Source organism: Mesoplodon densirostris, chromosome 16 (assembly GCF_025265405.1).
Source record: "Mesoplodon densirostris isolate mMesDen1 chromosome 16, mMesDen1 primary haplotype, whole genome shotgun sequence".
In the NCBI taxonomy this organism is placed as follows: domain Eukaryota; kingdom Metazoa; phylum Chordata; class Mammalia; order Artiodactyla; family Ziphiidae; genus Mesoplodon; species Mesoplodon densirostris.
In genome coordinates this window covers 25,089,181-25,103,904 of record NC_082676.1, presented here as the reverse complement: position 1 = coordinate 25,103,904, position 14,724 = coordinate 25,089,181, and the positions used below count along the sequence as shown (strand labels likewise).

Sequence of the window (14,724 nt, the reverse complement as noted above, 5' to 3'; positions counted from 1 at the left end):
CCTGCATTAGCATGCAGACTCTCAACCATCGCGCCACCAGGGAAGCCCCGTTTTATTTATTTTTTTATTGCAGTTAAGAATCCCAATTGATACACCCTACAACCCTATCAGGTATCTGTATCATTTGTATTATTTTAAAATTATTTTTGAGTTATTTAATTTTTTAAAGTAATGATATAGGCACTTGTGAAGCCACCACCCCACAACAAAATGCAGAGCCTTGACAATAACCTGTATCTAACACTATACCCTCTTCCCCACCCAACTCTTTTCCTGACCAAGATAACCATCCTCTTGAATATTATGCTCATCATTCCCTCTCTTTTTTATTTTTAAAAATGCCTATTGAATTATAACATGTATATGAAGTAAAATCACAAATATTAAATGTACAATTCAAACTTATATGTGTGTATGTACAGATTTTTGTGTAACCAGATCAACATATAGAACATTTTCCATGCCTCAGAAGGCTCCCTCATGAGGGAGGCTCCCCTCCTGATAATTCTTCCTGCTCTGGGGTAACCAGTATTCTTATCTCTATCACCTTATGTTTGTTTTGCCTGTTCTTAAACATTAAAAAAGTACACTTCTCATGATGGGTACTCTTTTTTGTCTGGCTTCTGTCACTCATTGTTATATTTGTGCAATTCATCTATACTTTTGCCTGTGGTAATGGTTTGTTCTTTTTATTGCTATATGTATAAACGTGGCATAATTAATTTTATTAATTCTCCCATTGATAACATTGGGGTTGTTCCCTTACTTTTCTTGGTATATTGCTTTATTTCATCTATATATATTTCTAAAAGTATCATTTCCATGTTTACAACTGAGGGAATGGAAGCTCAGAGAAGTTAGGTGACTTGCCTGAGGTCACACAGCAAATAAGCAGCAAAATCAGGTTGACTCCACATCCTGAACTCCACACCTCAACTGCAAAGGAGTGGGAGAAAGCTCTTCCTCTTTCCACCCTCTGGGACTGAGGGATGGCCCTGGGTGTCCAAAAGACCCAGGTGGCCTGACCATCCCTGGAGGCAGCAGGATTGTATGCAGCCTGCTGGCTGGGAACTCTGTGCTTGTGACATGAGCCCATTCTGACCCTCCTAGACAGCAGTCACAAATACGAGACAACTTTCATGACCACTGTGCTGCGCAGTGTCTGGAAGGCTCAGGGATCAGGGCTCAGCCTCTGTCCCTCTCCAGCCTCAGGCCAGGCTGAGTGAGGTGTGGAGCCACCAGATAGGCAAGCCCAGGCTGGCAGCCGTGAAGGATGGCCCTGGGCTGGCTCCCAGCCACACTTGTCCACACCCTGCCTTAGTAGTTTGTCCTTGTCTGTATACACTCTGTGATGAGACTTACTCATATTTTTCTTTAAATCAACCCACTTTTAAAAAAACTTAACGATTTTAGTTAAGTTCTCAAAAAATTTTTTAATTTAAAAATTTTCAAATAGCTAATATAGGTATCTGATACATTATTTAAAAAGTATGAAAATGTTTTCCTCCTACTTTGTCCCCCAACCACTCAATTTCTTTAAGAGATATACAATCTTACTCTCTTCCTTTGTGTCATCCAGAGATGTGCTATGCATATACAAGCAAATGAATATGTAATCTATTCATTTTTATTTTTATTATTTATTTATTTATTTTGCGGTACGCGGGGCTCTCACTGTTGTGGCCTCTCCCGTTGCGGAGCACAGGCTCCGGATGCGCAGGCTCAGCGGCCACGGCTCATGGGCCCAGCCGCTCCGCAGCATGTGGGATCTTCCCGGACCGGGGCACGAACCCGTGTCCCCTGCATCGGCAGGCAGACTCTCAACCACTGTGCCACCAGGGAAGCCCTCATTTTTGTTTTTGACCAAATGCTTAGACCTTATTTCCTAAATAAATTGGAGATGGTTTCATATCAGTACATGTAGATCTGCCTTGCTCCTTTTTTTTTTTTTTTTTTTTTTAAGGCTGGCGTAATTTTCTGGTACCATAATTTATCTTATCCCCTACTGATGGACTTTGTCCTTATTTCCAATCTTTTCCTATTACAAACAATGTTATGATGGATCACATGTTCATCTGCTATTTTGCTCATTGTCTATTTATCTAAAGGCTAAATTCTTAGACATGGAACTGCTGGAACAACTGGCATATGTGTTTTTTAAAACAACTTTATAAAAAGTATAATTGACATACCGTAAAATCTACAATTCAATGATTTGTAGTAAATTTATTGCGTTTTTCAATCATTATCATAAGCTATTTTTAGAACATTTTCATCACTCTAATAAGACCCCTCATGGTCATTTACATGGGTTATTTCCCATTCCTACCTCCTGTTCCAGGCAACCACTCGTCTACCTTCTGTTTCTATAAATTTGCCTTTTCTGGACATTTCAAATACATGGAATTCAATATACAGTATATGACCTTTTGTGTCTGGATTCTTTCCTTTAGCTTGATGGTTTTCAGGTTCATTCATGACATAGCATGTATCAATAGCTCATTCCTTTTTATTACTGAATAGTATTCCATTGTATGGATATGGCACGTTTTTAAAATTCATTCATCAGTTGATTGACATTTAAATTTCTTCCCCCCACTTTTTGGCTATTATGAAAAATGCTGCTGTGAACAGTCACATGCAAGTCATTGGCATTCATTTTTTTCATTTTTCTTGGGTAGATACATAGAAGTGGAATTGTTGGGCCATATGATAAATTTATGTTTAGCTTTTGAAGAAACGAGCAGACTGTTTTCCAAAGTGGCTGTACCATTTTACACTTCTACCAGCAAAGTATGAGACTTCCTGTTTCTCCACATTCTTGCCAACTTTGTTATTGTCTGTTTGTTTTTTTTTTTAAATAACCACTCTAGTGGGTATAAAATGGCATCTTATTTTGTTTTTCACTAATGGCTAATGATGTTGGGCATCTTTTCATGTGCTTATTCCTGTACTTTCTTTAGTGAAATGTGTTCATACCTATTGCCCCTTTTTATTTTTTAATTAAAAAATTTTTTTTTAATTAATTAATTAATTTATTTATTTATGGCTGCGTTGGGTCTTTGTTGCTGCACGGGGGCTTTCTCTAGTTGCAGTGAGCGGGGGCTACTCTTCATTGCGGTGCACAGGCTTCTGTTTATGGTGGCTTCTCTTGTTGTGGAGCACGGGCTCTAGGCGCACGGGATTCAGTAGTTGTGGCTCACCGGCTGTAAAGTGCAGTCTCAGCAGCTGTGGCGCACCAGCTTAGTTGCTCCATAGCATGTGGGAACTTCCCGGACCAAGGCTCAAACCCATGTCCCCTGCATTGGCAGGCAGATTCTTAACCAATGCACCACCAGGGAAGTCCCTATTGCCCCTTTTTAGATGGGGTTGTTTGTCTTCTTATTACCAAGTTTTAAGAGATTTTTGTATGGAGGGTGTTGGCACAGGGATGGATTGGGAGTTGGGGATTAGCAGATGCAAACTATTATATATAGAATGGATAAACAAGCTTGCACTGTATAGCACAGGGAACTATATTTAATACCCTGTGATAAACCATAATAGAAAAGAATATGAAAAGGAATGCATATATATGTATAACTGAATCACTTTGCTGTGCAGAGAAATTAATGCAACATTGTAAACCAACTATACTTCAATAAAATAAAAATTTTTTAAATTACCATACCAAATTCTACCAAAATAGTTACATATGAAATAATATGATGTCTGGCGTTTGCTTCAAAAGAAGCCATCGGCAGAGGTAATAGATGAAAGCTATTGTTAATGAGTTGCTATTTGAAGCTGGGTGAAGCTGGAAATTCATTATACTATTTTCTTTTCTTTTATATATCTTTGAAATTTTTCATAATGAAAAGTTTTTGTTGTTTTCTATTTCAGAAAAATTTTTGCAAGTTGCTTTATTTCCAATGCCAACTTTTAAAAGTCACTAAACTAAAGTTAACTGGACAATAAACTAGGCAGAAATTGCTTTACAAAAAGAGGGAAAGCCCAAAATGCCACTTTCTATAGAGAACCCACAGTTCAATTTTATTCAGAACAAAGAAAAAAGAACTTTTGGTCATACTAGAAGAAACTGAGCCATAAGTTTGGAATCTGTACTGAAACTACACATGCAGTGAGGACAACATTCTGCTAATACAACTGATTTGCTGCTGCATTTGTGGACTGTTTTTCTAATATTAACAATTATAAACAAAGCAGTGCAACTAGTATTTGGAACAATCCTTAACAGTGTTACAGTATCAGACACAAAGTTTCACTTCTCCTCACACCACTGGTTCTCTTTGCGTACCTGGGCTTCCTCTCCTTCAGTAAAATCATTTTTGATATTGAATGTCTTTCGAATGTCCTCAGGAATTTTCCCCTTGATCATATTGGCAACAGTCTTGCAGGTAACATCAAGCAGGCCTTTGATGTCTAAGTAATTTGCTGCCAGTATTAGCTCAAAAAGTGTTCTTTGGTCAACTTTCAGGAATTCTTGATCCCAAACAGGGGTATCATCTGTTCGATTTTCTTTGCTCTCATCATCCTCAGGAGGAGGAGGATCATCCTTGTGGTGGGTGCACCACTGAATGACCTTTTTAAATATTGCTGCATTAACATTTGGCAAGGGGACTGGATCATCATCTCCTTCATCATCCATTCCCAAATCTTCCAATATGGTCTTAATAGTCACAGATTGTTTCGCAATTTCAACATCAATTTCAAATATCTCTCCATCACAACTCTGCAACTTAATTGAAGGCATGGTGTTAGGATTCAAGGAGATGGCAGGCCAGAGGCTGATGAGAGCAGGGCAGCGTCTGCAAAAAGAAAAACACAAAAATGGAGAACAAGGCCAACACCTGTTTTGGTTTTTTTTAATTAATTTATTTATTTGGTTTTATTTTTGGCTGTGTTCGGTCTTCGTTGCTGTGCGTGGACTTCCTCTAGTTGCAGTGAGCGGGGGCTGCTCTACATTGCAGTGCACGGGCTTCTCATTGTCGTGGCTTCTCTTGTTGCAGAGCACAGGCTCTAGGCATGCGGGCTTCAGTAGTTGTGGCACATGGGCCCAATAGTTGTGGCCGGGCTTCAGTAGTTGTGGCACATGGGCCCAATAGTTGTGGCTCGCGGGCTCAATAGTTATGGCTCGTGGGTTCTAGAGCACAGGCTCAGTAGTTGTGGCGCATGGGCTTATTTGCTCTGTTGCATGTATGTGGGATTTTCTGGGACCGGGGCTCAAACCCGTGTCAGCTGCATTGGCAGGTGGATTCTTAACCACTGTGCCACAAGGGAGGCCCTGGTTTTTTTGTTGTTTTTTTTATGGCCACTTTTGGTACCACCTAAAATCATTTTGTGTGCATCATCAATGCACAACCCCTTGGAAGATACTGGCTTAAAGGATAAGAGTGAGGGCTCTAGAGTCAGCTGACCAAATTTGAATCCCACTCCACCAGTTACTAGTTGATCTCAGGCAAGTCCTCAAACCTCTTTGGCACACAGCTGCCTCATGTGAAAAATCAAGCACTAATTTTAATTGAACAGTTACTATGGTCCTGTACTGTGTTAACGCTCTCTCATTTTATCCTCCTCACAACCCTAAGAGTTTAGTCCTGTTTCACAGTTGAGGAAGCAGCCTGAACACACGTGACTGAAGCATTTGACCTTTCAGGACCTGCCCCTCCTCCCTCCAAGTTTAGAAGGTCCTCCAGGACTGAAAACAAAGTCACATGTTCCTATATCTCTAATTGCAGCCTTTACCGCCTCTGAAGTTTACATGAGTCAAGGCTGAGTTCTAAGATTCCCCGGAGTTACTGGTCTGATGACACCTTTCCATCTTGCATAATGTGACCTGGATGCTTGTCTCTTGATTCCATTTTTGCTTGAGGAATTTGCAGGCATGACTTTTTTTTTTTTTAAAGACAGGTATATTTCAGTTTAGGATAGACATTTCCAGTGAGAACTGTGGGCAAGAAGTGATTCTGATCTGCAATCTGTAGCTATGGGCCAATGGGGCTTTCCTAGGAGAGGGACAACTTCATGTTTGAGAGCAAGAAAAGAGGTACTGAGGATAATGAACAGGACTAGGAGAAGCTCTGGCATGCTGTTTATTATCTCAGGGAGTTCTTCAGTCCTGCAAATGCTCCTCTGAAACTAAGTCCTCCCAAAAACTGCAGGAGGAGGTGCTGAGCACTGTTTATGGCTATTTATTACTGGTCCTTGGAGGCATTTAATTTCACTACCCCAATGGAGAAAGTGTATAAAGCCCTGGAAGTAGGGTTACCAAATAAAATACATGATGCCCAATTTAATCTGAATTTTAGATAAACAGTTTAAAAAATGAGTGTAAGAATGTTACATGCAGCATTTGTCACATATTTATACTAAAAATATTAATTTTTTATTGCAACTCAAATTTAACTGAGCATCCTACTTTTTTTTTTTTTAGAGAACCATTTGGGTTTTTTTTTGTTGTTGTTGTTGTTTTAAATTAATTAATTAATTAAATTATGACTTTGTTGGATCTTCGTTTCTGTGCGAGGGCTTTCTCTAGTTGCGGCGAGCGGGGGCCACTCTTCATCGTGGTGCGCGGGCCTCTCACTGTCGTGGCCTCTCATGTTGCGGAGCACAGGCTCCAGACGCTCAGGCTCAGCAGTTGTGGGTCACGGGCCCAGTTGCTCTGCGGCATGTGGGATCCTCCCAGACCAGGGCTCGAACCTGTGTCCCCTGCATTGGCAGGCAGATTCTCCACCACTGCGCCACCAGGGAAGCCCCTTCCTACATTTTTATTTTCTAAATCTGGCAACCCTACCTGGGAGGGAGAGACTGAGGTGACTAGGGACAGAACTTGTGTACCTCATTTTGCAGATGACAAAACAGTCTTTTTAAAAAAATTTATTTATTTATTTATTTATTTTTTGCCTGCATTGGGTCTTCACTGCTGCAAGTGAGCTTTCTCTAGTTGCAGCAAGCGGGGGCTTCCTTGCAGTACGCGGGCTTCTCGTTGCGGTGGCTTCTCTTGTTGCAGAGCACGAGGTCTAGGTGCTCAGGCTTCAGTAGTTGGGCCATGTGGGCTCAGTAGTTGTGCCTCACGGGCACTAGAGCACGGGTTCAGTAGTTGTGGCACATGGGCTTAGCTGCTCCGTGGCATGTGGGAGCTTCCTGGACCAGGGCTCAAACCTGTGTCCCCTGCATCGGCAGTGGATTCTTAACCACTGTGCCACCTGGGAAGTCCCTTTTTTAAAAAAATATTTATTTATTTATTTATTTAGGCTGCACCGGGTCTTAGTTGCGGCATGCAGGATCTTTTAGTTGTGGCATGTGGACTCTTAGTTGCATGCCGCAACTGAGAGTCCGCATGTCTAGTTCCCCGACCAGGGATCAAACCCAGGCCCCCTGCATTGGGAGTGTGGAGTCTTACCCACTGGACAACCAGGGAAGTCCCAACAAAACAGTCTTAAAGGGGGAAAATGATGAGCCATGACCTCAGGTCTTCAGTGGTTTCTTTGGACCCAGATCTGAGGCTCCCAGAAGCCCCATGCAGTGTCTTCTCTCCATCAACACACAGTTCTGCCACTTTTCAAGTGTTTCCCTTCCTCTAGCATTGAATGCAGAATGACTCCAGGGAAGTGGGGGGACAGCAGCGTGACTAGCAGCGTGACTAAGTGTTCTGCAGGGAAAGCCAGTAAGTGACAGGTGGCATGTGGGCTGCTGGGGTTTCTCTCCCCACTCCTTCCAGCTCTGCATCCCTGCTTCCTTCTCTCTCCAAAGGCCTGGGAAACTCCTTCCCTTGCTGGTGGGGGCCTCTCCCAGGCTTCCTGCCCCTGCTCTAGCAGGGCTGGGTCCTGTCCCAGGTTGACCTGGCTGTCCAAGGCAGAAGGAGGATGTAGGTGGCTCAAGGCTCTATTAGCCACCAGTCCTACATTCTGATCAGGCCAAGACTAGACTGGCTTTTGGATCAGGGAACTTGGGAGCCAGAACCATACAGCATGGGAGATGAGGAAATGCCCAGGCTGGGATTCTCTGCCCTCACCAACCCAGCTTCTCCTTGGAGAACCACCAACTAACTACTTACCCTGGATGTCCTAGAATCTTCACAACATCCTAGGAGGCAGTATCTATTATTCCTATTTAGAGATTTGGCCACTGAGGTTCAGGGGGTTTCCCTAAAACCCCTGAAGTAAGATGTTGATAGTCAGAACTAGCTCCTTGATCTATGTGCCTCTGAAGAAGCCTGACATTAATTCTGCTAGGTTCTACCTCCCAGATCACAGCTAATCTACCCTGTTGGTATGAGCAAGAAGGTTAGGATATCATAGTCCACCCAGCATAGTGGTTCTCAAAATGTGATTCTTAGGCATCAACATCACCTGGGAATTGTTAGAAATGCAAATTCTTGGGCCTGATTCCAGAACTTCCTGACTTAAGAAATTCTGGGTGTGTTACTTGGCAATCTGGGTTTTAATAAGCCCTCCAGCTGATTCTGATGCACTCTAAAGTTAGAGAAGCTGGCATGTAGTAGAAAGAGACGCATTTTTGGAATAAAATGAGTATACATTTAAAACATATGTTTGTTTTATATATACTTTTCTTGACTTATAATATACAGAAAAATACACATATCATAAGTATGCAGCTTGATGAATTTTCATAAAGTGAACATGCCTGTGTACCAGCACCCAGGTCAAGACACAGAACATTTTTACCAGCCCCAAGAACCCCCTTTTTTGTCTCCTTCCTGGTATTACCTTCCCTCAAAGGTAATCACTGTTCTGACTTCAAACACCATACATTAGTTTTGCCTAACATTAGATAGTTTAAAAATTGTATATGAAGACAGAATCTGGAGCGGACTTCGGTTGGATCCCTGGTTCCTGGCTGAGTGATCTGGACCATTCACCTAATTTCCTTGAGACTCATTTCCCTCTCTGTATAATGGGCATAAAAATACCTCATACCTTAAAGGCACACTGTGTTCCCCAATCTTGCCTAGTGATAAGAATCACCTGGGGCACTAGTTTAAAAATCCACATTTCCCCATTCTTAATAGGACAAAAATTGGTTGGGGGTGCAGAGGTAATTTTTTTTAATTCTTTTTCTAAATTTATTCTTTGGTTTTTGTTATGTGGCGCTGTGCAGCTTGCAGGATCTTAGTTCCCCAACCAGGGACTGTACCCGCACCCTCCACAGTGAAAGCGTGGAGCCTAACCACTGGACCGCCAGGGAATTCCCTCTGCCCCCCAATTTTTTTGTAAAAGCACAGATATATGGCACATAAATTGATAAACAGTATGTTTGTGATATTAAAATTTCATGATGGAATTTAGGAAAAAATGCCTAGGACTTCCCTGGCGATCCAGTGGTTAAACCTCCGTGCTTCCACTGCAGGGGGCACAGGCCTGGACCGGGAACTAAGATCCCGCATGCTGCGTGGGGCGGCCAAAAAGAAAAAAAGAGTGTAAAAATGTTCCTTACAGAGATGATAATTTCAAGAAAAGGTGAGAAACACTGCCTACCACAGTGATTCTCCAAGTGTGGCCTGTGGTTAAAAATGTAAAATCTGAGGCCTGACCTCAGAGTTACCAAATAGGAAATCCTGGGGGTGAGGCCCAGCAAACTGTGGTTTAAGTCCTCCACGTGATTCTGATGGGCACTAGAGTTTGAGAACCACTGCACTAGACAATGTGAATGGGGTGGGCTTATAGGAATCTGTATGTTTAACAAGCTCTCCTAAGGTACATTGCAGGAAACATTGACATGGAGGATTTGAAAGTATTTGTAAAGTGTAAGTGACTTTACAGATGGTAAAATACTATTTTCATTAAGAGGAACATGCTAAACAATAATAGCAAAGGTCACTAATTACTAAGCACTTAGTTGTGCCTCTGAGTCCACTTGCACAGCCTATTCTCACAACCCATGAAGGAAGTTAAGAGGTTGGACTCTGAAACCAGACTGCCTGGGTTCTTATCCAACTTGTGACTTGGTTTGTGCATCTGTAAAGTGAGGAAAATGAAGGTACTTCCTTCATAGATTTGTTGTGAGGATTAAAGAATCTTATTGATCAGGGGACTTCCCTGGTGGTCCAGTGGGTAAGACTCCGTGCTCCCAATGCATGGGGCCCGGGTTCCATTGCTGGTCGGGGAACTAGATCCCGCCTGCATGCCACAACTAAGAAGTCCACACGAAGTCCACATGCGGCAACTAAGACCCTGTATACTGCAACTAAGACCCCACGCAGCCTAAATAAATAAGTGTTAAAAACCAAAAAAGAATCTTATTGATCAGCTCTTAGAACACCTGCCATGTTGGCACCACTTACGTGTAAGCTGTTTTCATCAGCCCTAAGTGCACCCTGTTAAAAGGTGGAGTTGAATCCAATCAATGCAACTCCTGAGTGTACTTTCCTAAGGACTAAGCTACAGTTCAGTGGTTCTCAAAGTGTGATCTCCTATCAGTAGCACACCAGAGAGCTTGTCCGAAATGTAAATTATTAAAATTATTAGGTCCTATCCCAAATCTGATGAATTAGAAACCCTGGGGGTGGGGCCCAGTAGTCTTAAGTTTTAACAAGCCCTTCAGGTGATTCTGATGCACACTAGAGTTTTGGATCCGCAGCTACAGCTTTTAGAGGTTCTGGTGTGTGATTACGAGGGTTTTCAAAAAAGCCTAGAGGTCCTGGGAGCAATCCAAGCGCCCCTCCCACCTGACTGAGCGTAAACCCCGATTTAGCTGCGCTCATCAGCCTCTGCGAGCTCTTCCTGCCGGCAGCGGGCTAGTGTGCAAGGCCTTCTGGGGCTTGTAGGCCGGATCGCTCTCGAGCTGGAGGCGCCTGCGTGTTGGCCGCCAACTCGCTCTAGTAGCTGTGGTCCGGGCTCAGGACCGGCTGCCATCTTAGTCGAGCGACTGAAGAGTCGCCGCCGCCCCGACTCCCGGTAAAAACCCGCGGGCGCACTGGAGGCAGTTCTGGGGAGAGGGAGGGTCCTGGATAAGCGTGTCCGAGGAGAACGAGGGATGGAGGAGTGCGGCGCGTCAGCCGGGACCCCAGAGCCGCGGCTGCTTCCTCTTCCCTCATAGCCGGTGCCCGTGGGGGGCGCGGGGAGCTCGGGCTAGTGGCAGGGGCCCGGCGGGGGTCGGGGTGGGTCGGCTGGACGCACCCAGCGGCCACTCTTGGGCTCAGGCGTCCGGAGCCCCTAGCTTCGCGGGCGCCAACTTATGAGAGGACTGGGCCGCAGTGGGCGCCCGCAGGGTCTGGCCCCGAGCCCCTAAGCCCCGCCCGGGGGCCACTCTGCCGCGGCCCGGCCTACGCGCGGGGCCGGGCGGCAGCGGCCGGCGCGGGCGACGTGGCCCTGCGAGGGGCGGTGGCCGGGCCCACCTGCCACCCGCTGCCCTTCCCGAGACTTTTTGGAGCCCCCACTCGCGCGAGGGGCCCAGTACAGGGGCTGCCTCTCTTCTCTTTTCGACTCCCCTCCTCCCTCCATTGTCCCCCGGCATGGTGGTCCCGGCCCCGGCGTCCTCCTCCGCGCCCGCCGTCGGCGCGGAGTTTTGCAGACGTGGAGCTGTCAGTGTCCTTTCTCCTGAGAGTGCCCTTTTCTTTAGTGCAGAGAAGAAAAAAGTAGCCGTGATGAGGACATGACTTAGGGGTGACTAAGTGGGGAATTCAAGTTTTCATACTTAGCTCCGGGCCGCGACTCAAAGAGAGATAAACACACGGTTTTTTTTTACCCCAGGTAGACGTTGGGCCCCAAGTTAGCAATGTAACCAGGTGAATTTTCAAACTACCCGAAATCCACGGTTCCCATTAACAACTCAGCTTGTTGTCTTCGTTATATTCATATCTTAATCTTGTTAGATTTTCTGCCATTATTCTACAGCTTCATTATACTTTTTTGGGAGTGAGGGGTGGGGAAAGAAGAGTGGGATTTTTCTTTGAAAATTAACGAGGCACTTGAGCCAGACACCTATCATTGTACTTAGTTGGGGCCTCGCATGTATTCCTGACATAATTAGGTCTTAAGGAAGTACTAAAGGCAGTGTATTTCCACCCTCAAAATGGGCTAAGGATTTGTTTCTCAGCCGAAGTAAAGTTCTCATGGCAGCTCTGGTGAGAGGCTTCACTGTGTATTCATAGGTTTACTCAAGGTACGATTACTTCATTTTTAAGATTTAGAAATGAAGGTGGAAATTCACCTGCTTTTTTTTGAACAGTGAATGTAAATTTTTTGGGGTGTGAGTCCAAAAGGAATTCCTTCATCTTCAGCATATGAGTCAAGTCAGCAAGGATATGATATGAAATAAACAAGTGCAGAATACTTCTTCAGTGTATTCTAGAATAAATCATTTCTACATTAGTTAAAGAACTATCTTTACACCTATTGGAAGAGACAAACCACTAGCCCCCAAATTTGACCATTAGAATAATTAGGGGAGCTTTTGAAAAGTAGAAATTTCAGGGCCTCATTCCCTGAGATTGATTTAATACCTTTGGGTTAAAACTTGCCTCAGGCAATTCTGATAGTCTTGGGAACTATTGAGACAAACAATACTTTGGATAAACCAAAAAGCTTTGAGATAGTAGAGGAGGTAACCAGTTGTGTCCTGGTTGACCTGAGAAGGAAGAAGGATCTGCTCCTGGACCTAAGTTGGGTGTTAGGTGATGAGTAGGATGGGGATTGTGATGGGGAAAGGGAGGAGGGCAGACAGAGGAAACACCTTAATACTGTGCGTAAATAGAGAGGATTGTGGAAGAAAAAGAGAGCGGGGAGTGGGATGCGGAAGGAGAGCACTGTGGATGTGAGGCCAGAAAGGTAAAAGGCTACTATATGAAAAGTTCTAAGTGTAATGCAAAAAAACTTGTTTTATGTTGTTAGCAATAGATACACATTTTTGAACAGGGAAGTGATATGAGTGGATGTTTGCTTTAGAAAGATTGCTCTGGTGACAAGAGTGAAAAAGGATGGAAGAGTGGCTGTTGCAGAGGTCTAGGTGAGAAGTGAAAGGCTTGACCTTGTAGAGAGGCTGTGGGGATGATCAAGGGATTGGATTTAGTTCTTTACTAGTGCAGTATTGTTGCCCTGTTTTTGTATGAGGATTTCTTTAGGGCCAGTCTGGGTAAAAGGTTCCTTTTCTGTCAAAAGAACCCATTAACAAATCAGAATAATATTGATAGGTTATGTATGTTAATGGTATCAGAAAGTATTGTTCATTAGCATCCTTGATCAGGTGCAATTTGTAGAATTTGGAGATGAGACTGAAATTTATGACTATCAGTACTATTGATTTAAGCTTGTTGGAAGTGTTTTTCTCCCACCCTTAGAAACTTGGTTGTGGAATTTTAGAGTTGGAAGAGATTGTAGAGATTATCTACAGTCTGCAGTGGCAGATATATTTTGTTTTATGGGCCAACTTTCATTTGAAGTAGCTACCAGAGCCCTGTGTTGAGAAGGATTTTGATCATATGCATTCTCTGGGAAAGTGAGTTATGATTGATTAGTGATTCCTCCTGTGGACACTAGTTATCTAATGGGTAGTATATGTGCCAGGTATATGCTATTCTTAGACTAGTCCAACCTGTTAGTTTTCTGTTTGTTTAAAAAAAAAGCTGGGACTTCCTGGTGGCACAATGGTTAAGAATCCGCCTGCCAGTGCAGGGGACACGGCTCCAAGCCCTGGTCCAGGAAGATCCCACATGCCGCGGAGCGACTAAGTCCGTGTGCCACAACTATTGAGCCTGCACTCTAGAGCCCACAAGCCACAACTACTGAGCCCGCGTCACAACTACTGAAGCCCACACACCTAGAGCTCATGCTCTGCAACAAGAGAAGCCACCATAAAGAGAAGGCCGCACACCACAACGAAGAGTAGCCCCCCGCTCGCTGCAACTAGAGAAAGCCCGCACGCAGCAACGAAGACCCAGTGCAGCCAAAAATAAATAAATTTAAAAAAGGAAAAAAAAATTAGTTAAGAATCAGAGCTAGAAGTAGAACCAAGTTTTGTAACTCTTAGCCTCTTCTCCAATGTATCAGGATGAATGTGTGCTACTAAAGAGCTTTTGGTATTAGACCAAAAGAAAAAAAGTATTTCTAGCCTGAGCCTCTTCAGTGTTTAGCTAAGAGTTTAACAAGGAACTTTGGCCTAGAAGTGAGTTTTGTTGTATTCATTCTGGCTTAAGAAATTTGTGTTGGGACTCCCCTGGTGGTGCAGTGGTTAAGAATCCGCCTGCCAATGCAGGGGACACGGGTTCGAGTCCTGGTCCGGGAAGATCCCACATGCTGCGGAGCAACTAAGCCCGTGTACCACAACTACTGAGCCTGCGCTCTAGAGCCCGTGAGCCACAACTACTGAGCCCGCATGCCACAACTACTGAAGCCCGTGCGCCTAGAGCCCATGCCCCGCAACGAGAAGCTACCTTAATGAGAAGCCTGCGCACTGCAATGAAGAGTAGCCCCTACTCACCGCAACTAGAGAAAGGCCGTGCACAGCAACAAAGACCCAACGCAGCCAAAAATAAATAAATAAATTTATTAAAAAAAAAAAAGAAATTTGTGTTAGTACTCATAGGAAATAGTGTTCCCCCCTCCCCACCGGCTTCCTTTCTTGTTCCTCACCCTTCTCTCTGTTTTGGGTTTTGGGGATTGGTTTCCTTTATATGAATTAAGGCAAAAGTGTTTAAAGGTTTTTTTCCCCCCTCCTGTATGTATAGCACCTAGCCAAATTTTGCGCTCATAATATGCACTCAGT

At 44.0% G+C, this 14,724-nt stretch overlaps 2 protein-coding genes across 2 annotated transcripts in view; one reads left to right on the top strand and one right to left on the bottom strand.

Annotated features, from left to right (window-relative positions):
• Positions 1-3,952: 3,952 nt before the first annotated feature.
• On the bottom strand, positions 3,953-4,798 carry LOC132476410 (S-phase kinase-associated protein 1-like). The gene has a single exon (XM_060078357.1). The coding sequence runs from the start codon at positions 4,751-4,753 to the stop codon at positions 4,262-4,264; it is 492 nt and encodes a 163-aa protein (XP_059934340.1). The 5' UTR covers positions 4,754-4,798; the 3' UTR covers positions 3,953-4,261.
• A 6,021-nt stretch (positions 4,799-10,819) lies between these two features.
• The window catches only part of ITCH (itchy E3 ubiquitin protein ligase), a 120,924-nt gene continuing 117,019 nt past the window's right edge, over positions 10,820-14,724 (top strand). Inside the window, exon 1 of the mRNA XM_060119851.1 lies at positions 10,820-10,919. The gene's annotated coding sequence lies outside the window, so the exon portion shown is untranslated. The remainder of the gene's footprint in view (positions 10,920-14,724) is intronic.

Bases quoted from the DNA above. Each gene is read 5' to 3' on its own strand.
- LOC132476410 (XM_060078357.1), bottom strand. From the start codon at position 4,753: ATGCCTTCAATTAAGTTGCAGAGTTGTGATGGAGAGATATTTGAAATT.